Source organism: Ascaphus truei, chromosome 4, assembly GCF_040206685.1.
Source record: "Ascaphus truei isolate aAscTru1 chromosome 4, aAscTru1.hap1, whole genome shotgun sequence".
NCBI lineage: Eukaryota > Metazoa > Chordata > Amphibia > Anura > Ascaphidae > Ascaphus > Ascaphus truei.
In genome coordinates, this window is record NC_134486.1 from 123312288 (window position 1) to 123330291 (window position 18004).

The 18004-nt window shown below is 42.0% G+C and overlaps 1 protein-coding gene across 1 annotated transcript in view; it reads right to left on the bottom strand.

Annotated features, from left to right (window-relative positions):
• Positions 1-18004, bottom strand: part of ADGB (androglobin) — a 542000-nt gene that overhangs the window by 301476 nt on the left and 222520 nt on the right. Inside the window, exons 14-15 of the mRNA XM_075596533.1 lie at positions 7841-7892; positions 4207-4366 (exon numbers count right to left, since the gene is read on the bottom strand). Of these exons, the coding sequence (XP_075452648.1) occupies positions 4207-4366; positions 7841-7892 (212 nt within the window). The remainder of the gene's footprint in view (positions 1-4206; positions 4367-7840; positions 7893-18004) is intronic.

Genomic DNA, 18004 nt, shown 5'->3' on the forward strand with positions numbered 1-18004 from the left:
CGTTGTCCTGTGATTGATCGGCAAAGATTCGGCTCGGGGGTTTACTAAATGGCTGTCAGTGCAGCAGAAGAAGACCAAAGATGCAAAGTTCTGTGGGGAACATCATGTGACCAGGCAGTCACTAGATACAATTGGTGCACTGCTAGAGAGAGGGCAGGGCTCAAAATGGGGCATGCCAGAGCCTGTTTCAGAAGAGGATGGGGATGTGACTTTGTAAATGGTTGCAATAGAAACAAAAACATGATTGTTACATTATAATAACGGTGTGCAAACTGGGGGGGTGCCCATCAGGGAGTGTGGGAGATTTTTCTGGGGGGGGGGGCACGGGCGATTGCAGAGGTCCCGCGCTCTTCCCAAGGCATTTAAATTAAAACTGGGGGGTCGCGTGAGGCCTCTGCAACGATATACTTACAGAGGTCCAGGCGCTCTGACACGTCACCATGGCAATGCGGCATCAAATTACGCTGCAGGGCCATGTGACGTATCGTCACACGTGTCAAATGACACTGCGGGTCATGTGATGTGACGTCACATGACCCCGCAGCATTATTTGACTAAGGTAGGGAGTGAGGGCACAAGCATCCAGGCAGGGAACACAACAGCAAAAGTTTGCGCACCCTGCATTATAATACTTTAAAAATATAATTTAGAGCTGTTTTAAAAAAAAAACAAATTCTCTCATAGTACAGAACAGATTTATTTAAAAAAACACAAATGTAGGTTATTGCTTGGACTGCAGCTTTGAGTTTTAATTTGTTTTTCCAATGAGGTATACACATTGCTCTAGGTCTGGGCTACTAAATTACTGACATTGATGCAGGCCCTTGCTGTAGTCCACTTGGCTTTTGGCTGTGATAGCAGCTTTTCTTATCCTCTTTGCTCAGCACTGATATAAAAAGTTTCAGACAGGCCCGCTAACCAGAATTGGACATGTGACCAATTTTCTGCACCATATAAAAATACCAAAGTAGTCCTGCTGTAGGTGTCTAGGCGTTAAGAGTTTTTGTCATTCATTATAAAATTTAAATGGAGTTATTATACTTGTAAAGTTTGGCAACATGCAGCTAAGGCTAAGGCCCCAGCGGTCACAGGTGCACGCGCGCCAGAGCGTCTGTCGGCGCATTCACCCGTTTCAGCCACGACCTGTGGTCTGCGGTTGTGCTTGCAGTGAAGAGCAGGAGATCCAACAGGGGGGCATGGGCGCGACTATGACGTTACACGGCTGGTTCGCCCTCATTGGCTGAACCGCCGCTGTGGGCGTGGCCAATGCTCGGCCGCCGCACCAAAAATCTTGTCTTTTTGCATGTACGCACACAGGCCGACTGGGGCCAGCCACTTAGAGGGCTGTGCCTTGTGTACGGCGCGCACGCAGTTGCGCGTGCAGCCGTGGCCACTGGGGACCTAGCCTAAGAGCAACACAGCAATACTTCATACATTACTATAATGATGAAACAAAAAAAAAACATTATCAACTACAGTGTACAGTACATGCTAACTTGTATAAGGCTCGACATTGTATTAACCCCAAACTATTTTTTATAAATAATTCAGCTCCTAACATTAAACGGAGGAATTCTAGCTTGTATACCAGCCAATCTCTGTAGCTGTGCACCTAAAAGTAGCATATTAATAATGTAAGGCCCGGGCCATGCTGTCTTCACCCACTTCCTTGACTTCACCCACGTGAAGTGGGTGCGTTTTTCGGCCATACTAGACATGCTGTCGGGGGGCGTGTCTAGGGGTGTGTCAGTGATGTCACGGAGCTGGTTCGCCCTCATTAGGTAAACCACTCACATAACTGTCCATCGCATCGAGAAATCAGTTTCAACTGATTCCTCACGCAACTCTTGCCCCCTCCAGCTGTCTCGCGTGTCTGAGAGGTCTATGGATGCAATCAATGCCTTAAGGCATTTGATCGCGCGCACGGTCTGCGGCAGCATGGACTTAGCCTTAAGTGGGAGAATATGACTGTAGGCTCTCTGCACTGAAAATAATGAAAGCAGAGATGGCACTGAAACTCTGCAAACAGCCACAGTTTACCTGCTTACATAAATATAGTGTTTTTCTACTTAACAAGGTCTGTACATATTATTTACTAAATAATGCTTATCTAAAACAGTGCATATTAAACTCTGAAATATACTACAATGCAATCTAAGGGGGGATACAATTGTGAATAAACTTTCATTTGGTGGTGAATGAGAAACAACCGTCCCCATTTAAAAATGTGAGATCGAGGTAGTTCAGTGAACAATGTTAGCCATTTCCATATGCTGCCCCATTTATTTGAATGGAGATTAACTCTTCTCCACCAGTGGGAAACATCGTCACACCCTTGTGAATAATACGTCATTATTCATTAAAGGCCCCCTTTTTCAATAATGTAAAACTTCTTTTCGTGTCAGGAAAGCTCTGAGCTCAGTTAAAATAGTTGCAGCTCAAAGCATTCCTGACATGGAGAAGATGCTGCATAGCATATTATACTGAATAGAGGCCAAAAGGAAGAATGGGCAATGAAAAATGGTAAACATACCATACAATACTGCTTTGGAGGGATCAGCATGCTGTGTTGGAGGATGATTTAGAGCAGGGGTGCACAAACATTTTAGTTTGCGCCCCCCTGACTGCTCTCCACCCCCCCCCCCCCTCCCTGCTCGTGTCCCCACTTACCATTTATCTGGCATTTCTGATGGCATGATGTCATGTGACGCCACGTTTCCATGGTGACGCGTCACCAGAAGCCGCCGGAGAACAGGTAAGGGAGTATACAGAGGCCTCGCACCCTCCCCCGGCATTTCATTTAAAAGTTGTAGGGAGGAGTGCGGGGCCTCTGTATGTGCCATTCTCCCCCCCCCCAAAAAAAAAGTTGCTCCCCCCGTTTCGGCCTCCCTGATTTAGAGCATTGATACGCCACATGTGGCCCTCGGGGCTTCAACTGCAGCCCTCAACTTCAGGCTGTCCTAGCATGGATTATACTGTAGCTTTTCCTAAATCCCTCAGCTGCTTAAAGACTAGATGTTGACAAATACTGTCACACTCCTCTTCCAATGTACTGTAAGAAGCGAAGCAGAACGGTATTCACCAGCATTCTGGCATTATGTAGCTAAATGGGGGAGGCTGCAACATCCCTTCTGCCTGTGCACTGTATACAGAATGTGTGTGTATATGTATAAAGTGTGCCCTAAAAGTAAATCATGTTTCCTACCACTGATTTAGAGTGATATATGCCCTTTAAATCTATTTATTATGTATTTATTATTTGACATGTATAGTTTGCAGCAGGGAGATTTTAATACGTAGTCAACTAACTGTTAAAGGGGACATCTTCATTTTATGTTTGGTTACATGTTTTATGCATGTACTTTAATGTATTCAATGTGTTTTAAAATGCAAGTAGGCAGCTTAATACTGCACATTATGGGTACTCCTGGGAGAGGTGAAGGATGAAGCTACTTTTCATAATCCCAACTAACATCCCAAGTTATTTTCTAACAATTCTTTAATTAAAATTTCAGCTAAACTAGGGACAATGGAATTAAAATGCTATGGAACGTTTTTCAACTGTCCCCGATCAGAAGTTAACAAGAAACACCAGCGTTTGAAGAGACATCATTATTAGTGTTTATTCTTTAATATCATTTTAATGGGACACCGTATACGTTTAATAATCACTGTCTATTTATGTTGGTAAACTTTACAGCAGCGTAATGAGCTACACAAACAATTCACAACATAGGGATTGATACAATTACTGTATATGAAAGTCTGAAACAAAACCTTTTTGTATTTTTTAATATCGTTCTGACACTCTACGGTACTGTACATAGCAAATGTTGTTTTTGTGAGCTATGCCAGTGTGACTCTGTAAGTGTGATTATGGTTGTTCTTTCACTCACACTACTAAATACTGTAACATTTTATATAACACGTAGCATTTCATTTGAATTTCTTGCTATTGGTTTAAGTACAGTACTGTACATTTAACAAAGGTTAAAAAAGAAAACATTTTGTTAACGATACTGTACTGTATGTTTATGTCAGCATGAAGAAATAGAATGTTACTTATAAAGGGTCAGCAAATGTATGGCTAATAAGTTAAAGTATATACACATAATCAAGGTGAATTTTAACCATTCATTTTACCAATACTGTGTTCATGATATATTATTGTGCCTCTAAATTCAAATAACTGAAAAAGTCACTTACTGAAAACACTTGCAAAAGTCTGCAAAATCAATCCAAGTCTCTTTAGAAAAAGGTTTCATTTCCGCCATTCTTTCTTCTGCAGGTTTCCCTGCAAAGTGAGTCGGCTGACTAGGTACATCAGTTGCAAGCCCATCATGAACTACATTTTCAGTGAAGCTATCTGCCAAGTATAAGGACAAAATGAACATGTTCAAATAATAACATTTAAGATCGTACTAAATGAGAACAGTAAGACTGCAATAAAAAAAAAAGAGAAAATCAATCGATAAGTAAAATATTAGCAACATGTTAGTTGAGCTGTGAGAATCATTGATGTTTTTAGGGATGCTCCTTTGAACATTACTACATTTTGTATCCATCTGTCAGTAAAACTCACGGTATGTATCGCTCCTTCCTTTCCAGCTGCACTAACAGACAAAAAAATAAAATGGCACCCATGAGAAAGGAGAGAAATGTATGTCCAACACCTCTGTAATATAAGGCTTAAGACAAGGCAGCTACAAAGAAAGCAGAGCTGCCAATGTAAATAGGATTGGACACTTTTCATATTCTTCAATATATAACTCAACTGTGTAATTCAGAAAATATATAACTTTCCAACCTACGTGGCCTTTTTCCAGTCTCTGACGTCTCACTCTCATGTAGCTCTGTAAGCTCTCTAGTGGCATAAAAATTGGAGCAGTGACCTGGCGTGACATCACAAGCATAACACGTCTCAATTGGCACCACCACACATGTAATGTCATCCTAGATTTCCATTATGTTATCCTCTATCACTGTATGGTTGCCTGCAATCATCTCAAACATAAACACGTAAATACTGTATCATCAAATAAGGTGAAAATAAAATCCAGGCAGTTGAATATACTGTCAATACTGCTGCGTTCAATCTGTGGCCCAAAAATAACAACTAAATAAGCAACAAGATAAAATAAACATGAAACTGTATATAAAAACAAATAAGCCATATATTTGTACTAATATTTAATCTTAATACATTCTTTCCTGTGCATGGCCTCACTATGCTACACATTTTCAAAACTATTACTTACTATGGCTATCTTTAGATGATTCGATATACCTCGTTTTGGGTCAAATAATTGGTGGGTTAGCATAACTCCCTGACATAATTGCCCATTCCTCCGTGTTCAGTTTACATGAGACAGGCATACAACAGTCTTTCATACAGGTTTGAAGAAACCGATATTGGTATTGTAACAACAAATAATTCAACAAGTGCTAGCTTTCAGGCACGCTTAGTCCTCCACTTGTAAACTGTTTCCCCTGCTGCTCCAAACCCTCCCAAAATCATTAAGGCAAATTTGAACAGGGAAAAAAAAAAAAGAAAGGAGCGCAACAGGGAAACGTATAAGTATAAAAAAAACCTTTCTATGCAAAATAGTAATAAAAGACTCACATCTAGAATTACATATGTGCGCATAGATGGACACATCAGTAGGCACTCGCATGTCAAGTTCATGATAGATGATGGTAAAGGGGGCAGCCTTCCACAGGTTCCCCACCGCAGAACGAGCACACAAGCGTGGATACTAGTAGTGCAATGTCCCAAATGCCAAACTCAAAGCATTTCACGTTAAATACGCTTCACCAAGATCCCCTTTACCTTTATCTATCAACTTGACCTGTGAGTGCCTACCGATGTGTCCATCTACGCACACATATGTAAGTCTAGATGTAAAGTTTTTAAGACTATTTTTATATAAAGATTATTTGTATACTTATACGTTTTTGCAATACACTACTTTGTAGTTTTTTCCTGATATTGGTATTGACCTTGGATTACAGATGACAGTATTCACCCTCATCGTGAGGACTCCCCTCGGTTTAGTATACATTTTGATTATGTTTAGTTTATGCTGTTGCTTATTAAAACATTTTTGGACCACACATTATACACAACAACGACTGTAAACAATATATTCAACCCTTTTACATTTTATTTTTAACTTCTTTAAATGCTATTTGTATGTTGTACATGTTCAAGACGGTTGCTGGGTAACTATACAATGATAGGGCATCTTATGGTGACAACAGGACAGAGTCAATTGCAAAGCAGTGCTTATTGGGGCACAGTGCATTGCCTGATAACCCGATCGGCGCCGGGTCACGTGCATCATGTATGTCACTGTTCGCCAAATGTTGTGCCACTACAGACCGTATAGACGCCATGCAGAGGGTCATGATTAAGACTGTAAATGGAACCAAGTAGGCCCGAAACGTGGTCTTTTTTTTTTTGAATTACATCAGTCTTTTATACTGTATATTAAAGAATGTGTCAATAAAAAGAAGCTTGTTTTAATTTGAAATGGAGTGCGGTGTCAACCTTAATTCTGTGAATGAGTACTACAATAGGAGACCACCTGATTCAGAATACTCTCCAAAAAAGATGAAGCATGTTGAACTAATTGCCAACTGAAAGAATTTGCAAAGTTTACCATTTCTTACAATGATTATGCATTGTAGCTGTATGGTATACGGTATATTTTAGCATTTCTTTACTAATATTTCTCCTGTGAAATAAAATTAAAATTGCAGGTACAGAAAAGACTCTGTAAAAATCATATGGTTCTTTGCCTTGATCCTTGGAAAGCACCAATCTTACGGTATGTTTATGGTTCACCCTACGGTGATATGTTTTGTTCCCTAAAGGAAATTTCATCATGTCTTCTGTGACTGAAACATTCCATTTCATAATGATTTTAAACATATTCATAGATATATAATTGTTTTCATTAGTTTGCTGTGCTGGTTAATTTCTCAAGGTATTGCTTAATACTGCATTTTATTAAACAAATACCACACTTTCATATAACATTTTGCTTATGTAGCTTTCTAGTGTGCTTTCAATACTTTTTCAAGGTATCCCATCAAGGCCCAAGCCCACAACGTTTTGTTAAGTGACTTAACGAGATATTAACGTGCCTTAACAATACTAAGCAACGTTGCGCTACAATAACGTGACATAACTATGCTATTGAGATATACAAGGGCCGATGTTTTTGCATTTAATTAGCTTTGTAGATATGTGTTAGCGACCGGGTAAATAGTATCCATTACCGTTTTAGGTAACGTGAAATTATGAGCCCCGACTTAATGGAGCTCTGGGAGTCTGACCAAGAGTGAAAAACCACTATGACAGCTGCAATGTCATTTGTTCAAAATACATTTACAGAATGTACAAAATACATTTACAGAGTTGCAGCAAACTATATTGAGTTATGAGAGAGTCATGGTGTATTTTGATTAAAGAACATTTACAGATCTATGTTTAAGCCCTGGTGAGAGGCATAGAGAGGGGCCATCAGCCTACAAGGGGACATATTGGAAAGATGGTAAGACTGAGTTTTTATCTCTTTGTTGGTACAGATGTAGGCAGACGTAATGTTACCCACCACCAGCAAGCGAACCTGTGGAATCTTTACCCCGGCAATACCCCACGGCGGAGAATCTCTATATGGAGCGGTCCTTTTTGGAAGAACGGATCCCCCTCTGGCAGCTGTGGCTTTTACTGTCTCCATAGCAACTGTGTTTTGTTTTTCATCACACGGATATTAAAATCATGCTACATCTGAACCAGTTTCTGGGAAATGTGGAACAAATGTGATGACTTTACCTGATCCTTTACTTGATCCAGGTACAGTATGATCTTGAGTGATGGAACTCACCTATATGTAAAAAAGAGTGACATTTTTTTGCCTATGGTCTGTGGAATCTATAATATTAATTTATGAGAAAACCATGTAACACTGAAAAAAACAATAAGATAATAATATTTCTATTAGCATCGTGTTTTGTGTTCCTCCCTTTCAGCTCATACAAGAAAAAGTTACAGTGACATTTAAACAGTTTAGCTTATCTCTCCTTGGAAGTGGAACATCCCATCATATGCACAATATTCCTTCATACAACATACATATGTAGAAATGTAAAAAAGGCCATTAAGCCAGAACAAGCTATTTTATTGACATTTTCAAAATACAAATTGTTAAACTGTCTTGTTGCTTCATTATCATCTTGCATCTGTTATTTTTGTACTGTTACAATGGGTGAAGTGACAACAATTACATTAAAATCAAGTACAACAAGTGTAGTTTTGAGTTGATTAATTATTGGAATTTACTTTTCCGGTGAAAATGTATGCAAAAAAAGAATGCTCTACAGACATTATTGACCTAAAATAATCCAGGCACAGAGGTAACATCCAGGTACGGTACTACCGTGATAACATAAGTAACATACTCTTAAATAAGTAGTTGCTCATTCTCTTTTTTTGCCCCCTCCCCTGGCTCTTCAGATACTTACCAGTGATTGTGCCACCAGTAACGTGTAAACAATTTGGCTTTAAAATCTCCTGCGTTACGCGGGCCAATAAGAAGCCGCTGTGTTATTCGGCTTCCTATTGCCCACGTGATGCGTGGAATTTAAAGTCCAGGAAGTAACTGGTGGCACCTTCACCAGTATGTATCTTGAGAACAAGGAGTACCGGAGCTGAAATTAATCCGGCTCAGCTCCTGAGAACCCCTGCTTCCTATCGATGTAAACAAAATTAATTGCTCCTTTAAAATTACTGTGTAAAAGTATATTTCTATTGCACAGTAACACTAATGATCTTATATAAAAAAAACTACTTGTTAAAATACTGGAGGATCATTAAAATATTGCAGGATTGCCAGTCACCGACTGAGCCCCTACATTTCAGTTAAAAACTGATGAGTGTCATATTCACATATTCAGTTTGGTGCCATCATTCTATTATAATTATTTTAGAAAATGGATTCCTATTTTGCATTAGCCTGCTGCATTCTGCAGAGCCGCCAGCACTGAAGGAATATGCAAACCATGGCAACAAGGCAGAAGAAGTACAGTACATGACCTGACATGGATATTTTCAGCTGTAAGAGGAAATTACCAAGGGCCTTATTCTATACAGTAGTTTCTGATGCAGCCTTTCAAGACATTTTGGCGAAAATACAAGTTGGTCAATGGGGATTTTCTACTTAAGTCGGCACCAATGGCCTTTTCAGACTATATAGAATTACCCCCTAAGGAATTTACATAAAATGAATTTAGAGTTTTTAACAACATCTAGCTTTTTTAAACTAATGGTTAGATCAAGTAAAAGAAACATTTTAATTAGCTGTAGTTTCTTCATTAAATCAACAATTTAATGAGTTTTGCACTAGCGTATTCACTGCCAAGCTAAAAAAGATCACTTATAGATTGTCTGCTAGCATTTCATGGATTGATGGTACATTTTCCTCCTTTATTACCAAAATAATTTAATTGTCAGTCATATAATCTGTCAAAAAAGGGAAATAAACAGTTTTAAGATGCATTGTCTCGATCTCATGTTTAATTAATATATGACACAATGAAGTAACAAGAAAAGATTTTTTTTTACTAAACAAAGTGTCACAATATACGATTCACAAATGGAACATGAGTCAACTCTAATTCCATCAGGCACTTAGAACCATCTTTGCATTTGCTAAATATAAGGTAATTAAATCATCTAAATTCTAAAATGGTAATAATAACTCAATAGTAATCTATTCTAAAAATGTATATATGCAGATATAATAACAGTCTTACTCAATGATGTAGTGCAAGCTTGTAGTATCTGTACTAACCATTAATCAGTGTAGCTTCGTACCTGTAGCAGGCTGTGATCTTTCAGTGAACCTAAAATATAGTGCTCAATACTGTATATCAATGGTCAAGTATTGGATCAAAGTTGTTATTTTGTCACAACTTGCACTGAAATATACCTGCGCCAGGCAATATTTTGGTATTTCTGCGTATGCCTGCGATGAGATGAGGGATTTTATGGAGCAAGTGGGAGGAGTTAGGGTGCAGTAGAATACTTCATTAAGTATTAAAGAATATGTGGCTTGTGTTACTTTTCTTGACTTTTTTCTGCATTTGTTATCTCTTTCAACTTAAAGGTTGTATGGGTCTTTTTTTAGAACAGAATACGAGTACCGTATTTGCCAAATTTAAAAAGAAGTAGAAATACACTTCATAAATATGTCGTGTTTCAGAAAGAAAATAATGCAACTTTTTTTACACAACTGTGTGAGTGCACATGTACCTGTTAATACATAGAGCACATAGTCCTTTGGATGTGTACTGTACAGGCGAACCTCGGTTATCCAACACAATGCATTATTGAAAATAGCGTTGGATAGTGAAGCGTCGAAAAGAGAAACCTGTTTTCCCAAAGGATCACTGTTATACTATTATACATTGAGGTTCCATTCCTGAAGGCCGTTTTAACACACAATGATACATATTATAGGCTAAAGCAGTAAAATTCATGGCATTGTTGAAAACCCTGCTCTCTGATTGGTTAAAATTCCGGGCATTATCCACAGTAATGCCCTGAATTTCAGCAGCTTGCAAAATGCAGTTTTCAATCTGTTTATTTCCAGCCAATCAGCTTTCAGAACAGCTGAGACAGGGCAGGGGATTGGTTTGAATTAAGTAAAAGCTCTGAGACATGGCAGGGGATTGGTCAAAAAGTATCAGCCACGGTCTTACTCCTCCCCCTACCGAGCTGACTGAGATTTTCTGAGCAGTTTCAGTTGAATTGGGGGGGAAGAGAGACTGCAAAGAAGTAAGTGTGTTATGTATAGAGGTGCAGTGTTGTGTGTGTGTGTGTGGAGGGGGGGGTGTTGAGGTGCTGTGTTGTGTGTAGAGCTGGGGGGGGAGAGTGCAAAGATTAGTAAGTGGCTGCATTTTTTATTGTGGCTGCAGTGTGTGTGTGTGTGTGTTGTGCTGTTGTATGTGTAGCAGCAGTTTGTGTGAGTGTAGAGCTGATGTGTGTGTGTGTGTGTGTATAGAGCTCCAGTGTGTGTGTCAGTAGCAGTGTTTATGGGTGTAGCATGTGTGTGTAGCAGCAGAGTTTGTGTGTGTGTAGAGCTGCTGTGTGTGTAGAGCTGCTGCTGTGTGTGTAGAGGTGCTGCATAGTGAGTGTAGAGGAGGTGCTGTGTTGTGTGTCTAGAGCTTCAGTGTGTGTGTGTGTAGAGGCACTGAGTTGTGTGTGGTGTGCTGTTTTGTGTGTGTGTGTAGCAGCAGTTTGTGTGTGAGCTGCTGTGTGTGTGTGTGTGTGTGTACATAGAGGGGGCGGCAGTGTGTGGATAAAGATATCTGCAGTGTAAGAGTACATAGAGGTGGTTTCATGTATTTACCATTTTATTTGAATAAAAAAATCTATTTAACTATACAAAAGTGTCTATTATTTATGAAAAAAGTCTACATTTAGCCTATAATAGTAATAATCCCCTCAGAACAAGGCATTTTCTGGCCAATAATGCCCTGGCTGGGTTAAAGTCCCTCGGCTTCGCCTCTGGCCTTCAACTCTTCCAGCCAGGGCATTATTGGCCAGTAATGCCCTGTTCTTCAGGGATTATTACATAAATATTGTACTCAGGCAATAATAAATGCAGTACATACAGTAATTATGAAGTATAACGATTATATTTATTGAATACAGTACTGTATAATAAAAATATATACTGTACAGTATGAGCAATATCAATTATTGGAGGAAGGAAAAGGGTGATTGGGGGTATATTGAAGGGACTGGGAAGGACTTTTTGGAGGGGATTGGGAGGGCTTCTTGGAGGGGATTGGGAAGGACTTCTTATGTAGATGGACTACTCCCAGAAGTCCTATGTGGAGTGGATGATTTGATTCTCTTGAAGAAGCTCTTTAACGAAGTCTGGACATATGATTTTCTTTTCTGCCTGTAGATCTCTTTGTAGCAGCTAATTAGGTTGGACATCCCTCGACTGATTGACGAACTGCATTCAATGTTGGGGTCATTTTCCTCAAATATGGCACGGCGCTATCAATGTGCTTAACTGCCTCACTCAACAGTTTTGTTGCTAAGGATTTACGAGGAGGAATCACTTCAACAGATTGTAGTGCCTCTTCAACAGCAATGTTTTGCTGTTCTAATTGCAGTAGGTCTTAATTGCTTAACTCCTTAGGTCACGTCCATGCTTAGCGCCAGTGGTCGACAAATCACCCAAAAACCTACTCGCCGAACAAAAAAATCTACTCGCCACCTAGTCCCGCCCCCAGCCCTGCCCTAGTCCCGCCCCTAGTCCCGCCCCCAGGCCCGCATTAAAAAAAATTGAATAACATTCGTTTTTGACATACGTTTATTTATTGTATTACATTATACTACAATTAGTCCTTGTTACGTGTGTGTGTGTGTTTGTTTGTGTGTATGTGTGCATGTGTGTGTAAATGTCGGATTTAGAAACAAAAACCAGATGTGAATGATTAGTTTCCTGCACCCTTTAACCAGTGTCTGGATGTCTCTGCTTCACAATAACTAAAGCAGCAATCCCACCTGGGATCTTACCTGATGCGCAGTCCCTCAATGTCAGGTACCCTCACTCCCGCAATGTTATAAGTTGGAGGGGAGGTGTTTCCTACCTGTCTTCTGGGTTAGGGGGGATTACGATGTCTCCCATGTGAAGCTTGAGTCAGATCTGGAAGAAAGCAGTATAGGTTATTTCGGTGTAAGTATAGAACAGTTAAGATATATAGGGTAAATAAGATATCCAGAAAGTGAGATAGAGAGCGTGAGAGAGAGCGAGATAGAGAGAGAGCGAGACAGAGAGAGAGCGAGACAGAGAGAGAGCAAGACACAGAGAGAGAGAGAGACAGAGAGAGAGCGAGAGACAGAGAGAGAGCGAGAGACACAGAGAGAGCGAGAGACAGAGAGAGAGCGAGAGACAGAGAGAGACAGAGAGAGCGAGAGAGACAGAGAGAGAGAGAGCGAGAGACAGAGAGAGAGCGAGACAGAGAGAGAGCGGGACAGAGAGAGAGCGAGACAGAGAGCGAGACAGAGAGCGAGACAGAGACAGAGCGAGACAGAGAGAGAGCGAGACAGAGACAGAGCCAGAGAGAGAGCGAGAGAGAGACAGAGAGAGACAAAGAGAGAGAGAGACAGAGAGAGAGAGAGAGAGTGAGAGACAGAGAGAGAGCAAGAGACAGAGAGATAGAACGAGAGACAGAGAGAGAGCGAGAGACAGAGAGAGAGAGCGAGAGACAGAGCGAGAGACAGAGAGAGCGAGAGACAGAGAGCGAGAGAGACAGAGAGAGCGTGAGAGAACGAGAGACAGAGAGAGCGTGAGAGAGAAAGCGAGATCAAGACAGAGGGAGCATGAGAGAGAGAGCGTGAGAGAGAGCGAGACCGAGAAAGCGTGAGAGAGAGCGAGACCGAGACAGAGAGAGCGTGAGAGAGAGGGAGACAGATACTGGGTGGGGGGGGGTGACTGGGTGAGGGGGTGACTGGGTGGGGGGGTGACTGGGTGGGGGGGTGACTAGGTGACTGGGTGGGGGGGTGACTGACTGGGTGACTGGGTGGGGAACTGACTGACTGGGTGGGGGGTGGGGGAACTGACTGGGTGACTGGGCGGGGGGTGAGGTGACTGACTGAGTGACTGGGTGGGGGTGTGGGGTGACTGACTGGGTGACTTTTGACTGACACTTGACTGACTGGGTGACTGGATGGGGTGACATACTGGGTGACTGGGTGGGGGGTGGGGTGACTGACTGGGTGACTGGGTGGGGGGGTATGGTAACTGAGTGACTGGGTGGGGGGTGGGGTGACTGACTGGGTGGCTGGGTGGGTGGGGGATGGTGTGACTTTGACTGGATGACTGGGTGGGGTGACTTTGACTGGGTGACTGGGTGGGGGGTGGTTCACTGGGTGGGTGATTGGGTGGAGGGGTCACTGATTGGGGGGGTACTTCTGGTGTCTTGCACACACACACTCACTTTCTCTCCCATACACACTCACTTTCTCTCCCATACACACACTCACTTTCTCTCCCATACACACACACTCTCTCTCCCATACACACTCTCTCTCCCCCATACACAAACACACACACTCTCTCCCATACACACACACACACACACACACTCTCTCTCTCATATACACACACACACACCTCTCCCAAACACACACACTCACTCACTCACACTCTCTCATATACACACGCATGAGGGAAGTAAAGAGCAGGGGAACTGCAGCAGAGGAGTGGAGGGGAAAGGGTGCTGCTGCAGGGAGGCTCTGTGCAGCTGGGGGGGGGGTGAATGGTACCTGGGCATCCTGGGGGTGGTGGTATGTGGGCAGCCAGGGAGTGGGGTCTCAGAAGGCTGTGGGGGGCTATGGCTCCTGGGTGGAGCGGTGAGGGAGGGGATCCCTGCAGCCGAGGTCTCTCTCACCTTCCTGGCAGTGGCATGAGCCGGCTGGCTTCACTCTCCCTGCAGCTTTGGGGAGCTTCCTCTCCCTGCTGTAGGCTGGCTTCTCTCTCCAGCAGGCACCGGAGTGAGGTGAGGGGGGGTGGGGTTGGCTTCCTCTCTGTGCTGCAGCTTCTTCTCTCCCTGCCGGTGTAGTGCGGTGGGCCGGTCTCCAGCAGAGGACGGACGGATGGGCTTCGAGGGGAATCCACACACAAACTTGCGGCGACCCTGTAGGCTAGCCACGGCGCATCAGAGCGCCGTGGCGCACAGATTGGGAACCACAGAGCTAGAGAGATTTTTTTTTTTTGTGCAGGGGATTTTTTTTTTTTGCAGAGCAGGGGAAATCTACTGGCCACAAGCCAATTTCCACTCGGGGACCGGGTTTGTCGAACACTGCTTAGCGCTATGGCACGAACAAAAGGCTGTGCCTCAATGAGGACGGTCATAGAGCATGCTTGCGCGAGAGCGACGGCACAGCCGATTTTTTGCAAAAGAAAATATTTGATTTAGTCACGAGATGGCTGCGTCACGTGTGCGGTTCCACCAATGAGGGTGAACCAGCTCAGTGACATCACTGCCACGAATCCACAACGCCTCCCCATCGCATCTCTCCCTGGCCACAAATAGCCTATGCTGCAGGCGTGCGCAACGCCACGCACTCCGTCGCACACACATAGCATGGCCTCGGTTATATAATGTTATGCCAGAAACTCCTCAATATCTTCTGTTTCCACCTCTAAGTTGAGATCTTTACCTATTTGCACAACTTTTTAGTAACCTCTGCAACTATCTCTGTAATGTCTTGGAAATCAGAGACAAAATCAGTGCCCAATTTACGCCAAACACCATTTCAATTGGATTGTTACACCTCATTCCATGCCTCGCCAATGTTTTTCACTGCATGCAGAATGTTGAAACCCTTCCAAAAGTGGTTGGACCTCCTTCCTCATCAGTTGCCCTGATGGCCTGGGCAAATGTTTGCCTAAGATAGTAGGCCCTGAAGGAACCAATAACCCCCCGATCCATAGGCTGGATCAATGAGGTGGTGTTGGGGGGCATGAACACCACCATGTTTCGATGCAAGTGGTCCACGAACACGGGATAGCCAGGAGCATTGTCCAGGAGTAGCAATGCTTCAAAATAAAGATCTTTCATCTTGAAATATACTGTAATTCCACAGCAGGAGCAAAATATCTTCAAAAAGGCTCCCTATTACCCATTCCTTATGGTTAGACTTCCATAACCCTTAAATGCCCATGGGTTTTCTGCATGGTAAACAAGCAAAGGTTTTAGCTTTAAATCACCTGCAGCATTTGATCCAAGCAAGAGAGTAAGTCTGTCATTGGCAACTTTAAAACCAGGCTTCGATGTTTCCTCTTTTGCAATGTAGGTTCTACTGGGCATTTTCTTCCAGTAGAGCCCAGTCTCGTTTATATTGAACACTTGACGAGTGCAATAGTCACCATCCTCTATCATTTTTGCTAATTTAGAAGGGAACGTTTTAGTTGACTCCACATCAGCACTAGCAGCTTCCCCAGTCACTTTAATGTTATGCAAGTTTGCCCTGAATTTAAAACTCATAAACCAGCCCTTATTTGCAGTGAATGTTTCATCCTTGGACCCTTTTCCATGCTGGTGCCTAATGTCCTCAAAAAGACTCAAAGCTTTGGCTTGAATTATGGCTAAAATTATCTTCCAACCATATGATGAGGAGTTTTTCAACTTCAGGAATAAGTCCATCACGTTGCCTTATTGTTTTTGCTTGCATAGGAGGCCAAGCCCTATATCTGTTCCAAAATTCTGGCCTTGTCTTTCAGAATTGTCACAATTATTGTACGAGGGATATCTAACGAGCGGACAATTTCTGTATTGGTCTCTCCTTTCTCTGAACGCCTTATGATGTTTAACTTTACCTCTAAAGTAACAGGCTTTCCATTCCGTTTTTGAGCAGAAACATCACTGGGATTTTTGCTTTTGTCAGAAATGGTTAAGGGCAAAAATGCACCACAAAACCTTCACACAGACGGAGCTGGATGATTTCCCTAAGCTGCACCATAGTGATTGGCCGATTGTATCAACTTGGCATCATGTCGTATGAGCGTCAGATAAGGCATTTTGGCGTCAGAAAAATGCCCATTGGGATGTATTATAAAGCGTCGGCTATGCCATTGGTCGAAAAATGAAACGTCAGAAACCGAGGACCGCCTTTACAGAGATTCAAAGCCTCACAATCCTCATGGTGTAATGTATCCATTCAAAATTAGTTAGAAACAATGTTTGCTTCCCGTTTCTTGATTAATTATATCATAAATGGTCTTATTCTATAACAGCCGAAGGGGCAGTTTTCAGAAAAAAATCACCATTGACTTGGATCTGATTTAAAAAAAACTACAATGGAGAATTTCAACCAAAAACAGACCAATAAGCCGCTTCTGCTAATAATGAATAAGACCATAAAGGTTCATTTTTGTATGGATGGGTGTCATGATAAGGCCAGAAAATATTCAGTATTTTAATAAACTGGCCCGCAAACAGTTAACTTGAGTTCAAGGCTTCATCTTAAAAATACATGTATTGTTTTATGGCAGGTCAAGCCAGTGACCCAGCCTGGTTTTCTGTGTTTGTCTAGCGGTGAGGTTATTTAGGGCCAATGAGTACATTCCCTCATGTTTTTGTTTTCATTCTAAAAAAATGTTTGTGTTTTGGTTCTTGCTCTGTCAAAATGCGACTTTTATCATAGTGTGCAAAAATAGCATAATATAGTATGAGACAATGCTTAGAATATTCATAAAATTGCAACTAGGAAAAAGGTTTACAACGCTTTGGCCAAAGGGTTAAACTAAATTACCCTTTTTCAAGAGGATATATAAGAATTTTACGGTGTATTTTTGTCATATTAGATGTAGCATTGGGCTTCTCTGTTGCTTGTTGTATACATATGCCACGCTCAATAGCTCTCCTTTTTGACACTTATATACATATATATTTTGTGGGGGCTCAGGGGTTCCCAAAAAGAGCTTGCTGGGGTTCTGTGTGTTTGTTAACTTATTTTCAGCTGTCTCAGCTGTTGGAGGTTAGTGGCCCCTACCTCCCAGGTTTTAAGCCAGTCCCTCCCCATGTCCCAAGTCAGCACGTCCTTTTCATTTTACTGGATATAGATCCAATGTTGGTCTTTCTCCCTCCTAATAGAGGTAAATGAGAATTTTAATCCTAATAGAGGTATATTAGTATTTTATCTGGTAGTGTTAGGACCTGTGAACTGGGTCTGTCTTGTCGTGGCTCGCAAGCTTACAACGCTTTGGCCAAAGGGTTAAACTAAATTACCCTATTTCAAGAGAATATATAAGTATTTTACTGGGTATTTTTGTCATATTGGATGTAGCATTGGGCTTCTCTGTCGTTTGTTGTATACACATGCCACGCTCAATAGCTCTCCTTGCTGACACATATACATATATATTTGGTGGGGGCTCAGGGGTTCCCAAAAAGAGATTGCTGGGGTTCTGTG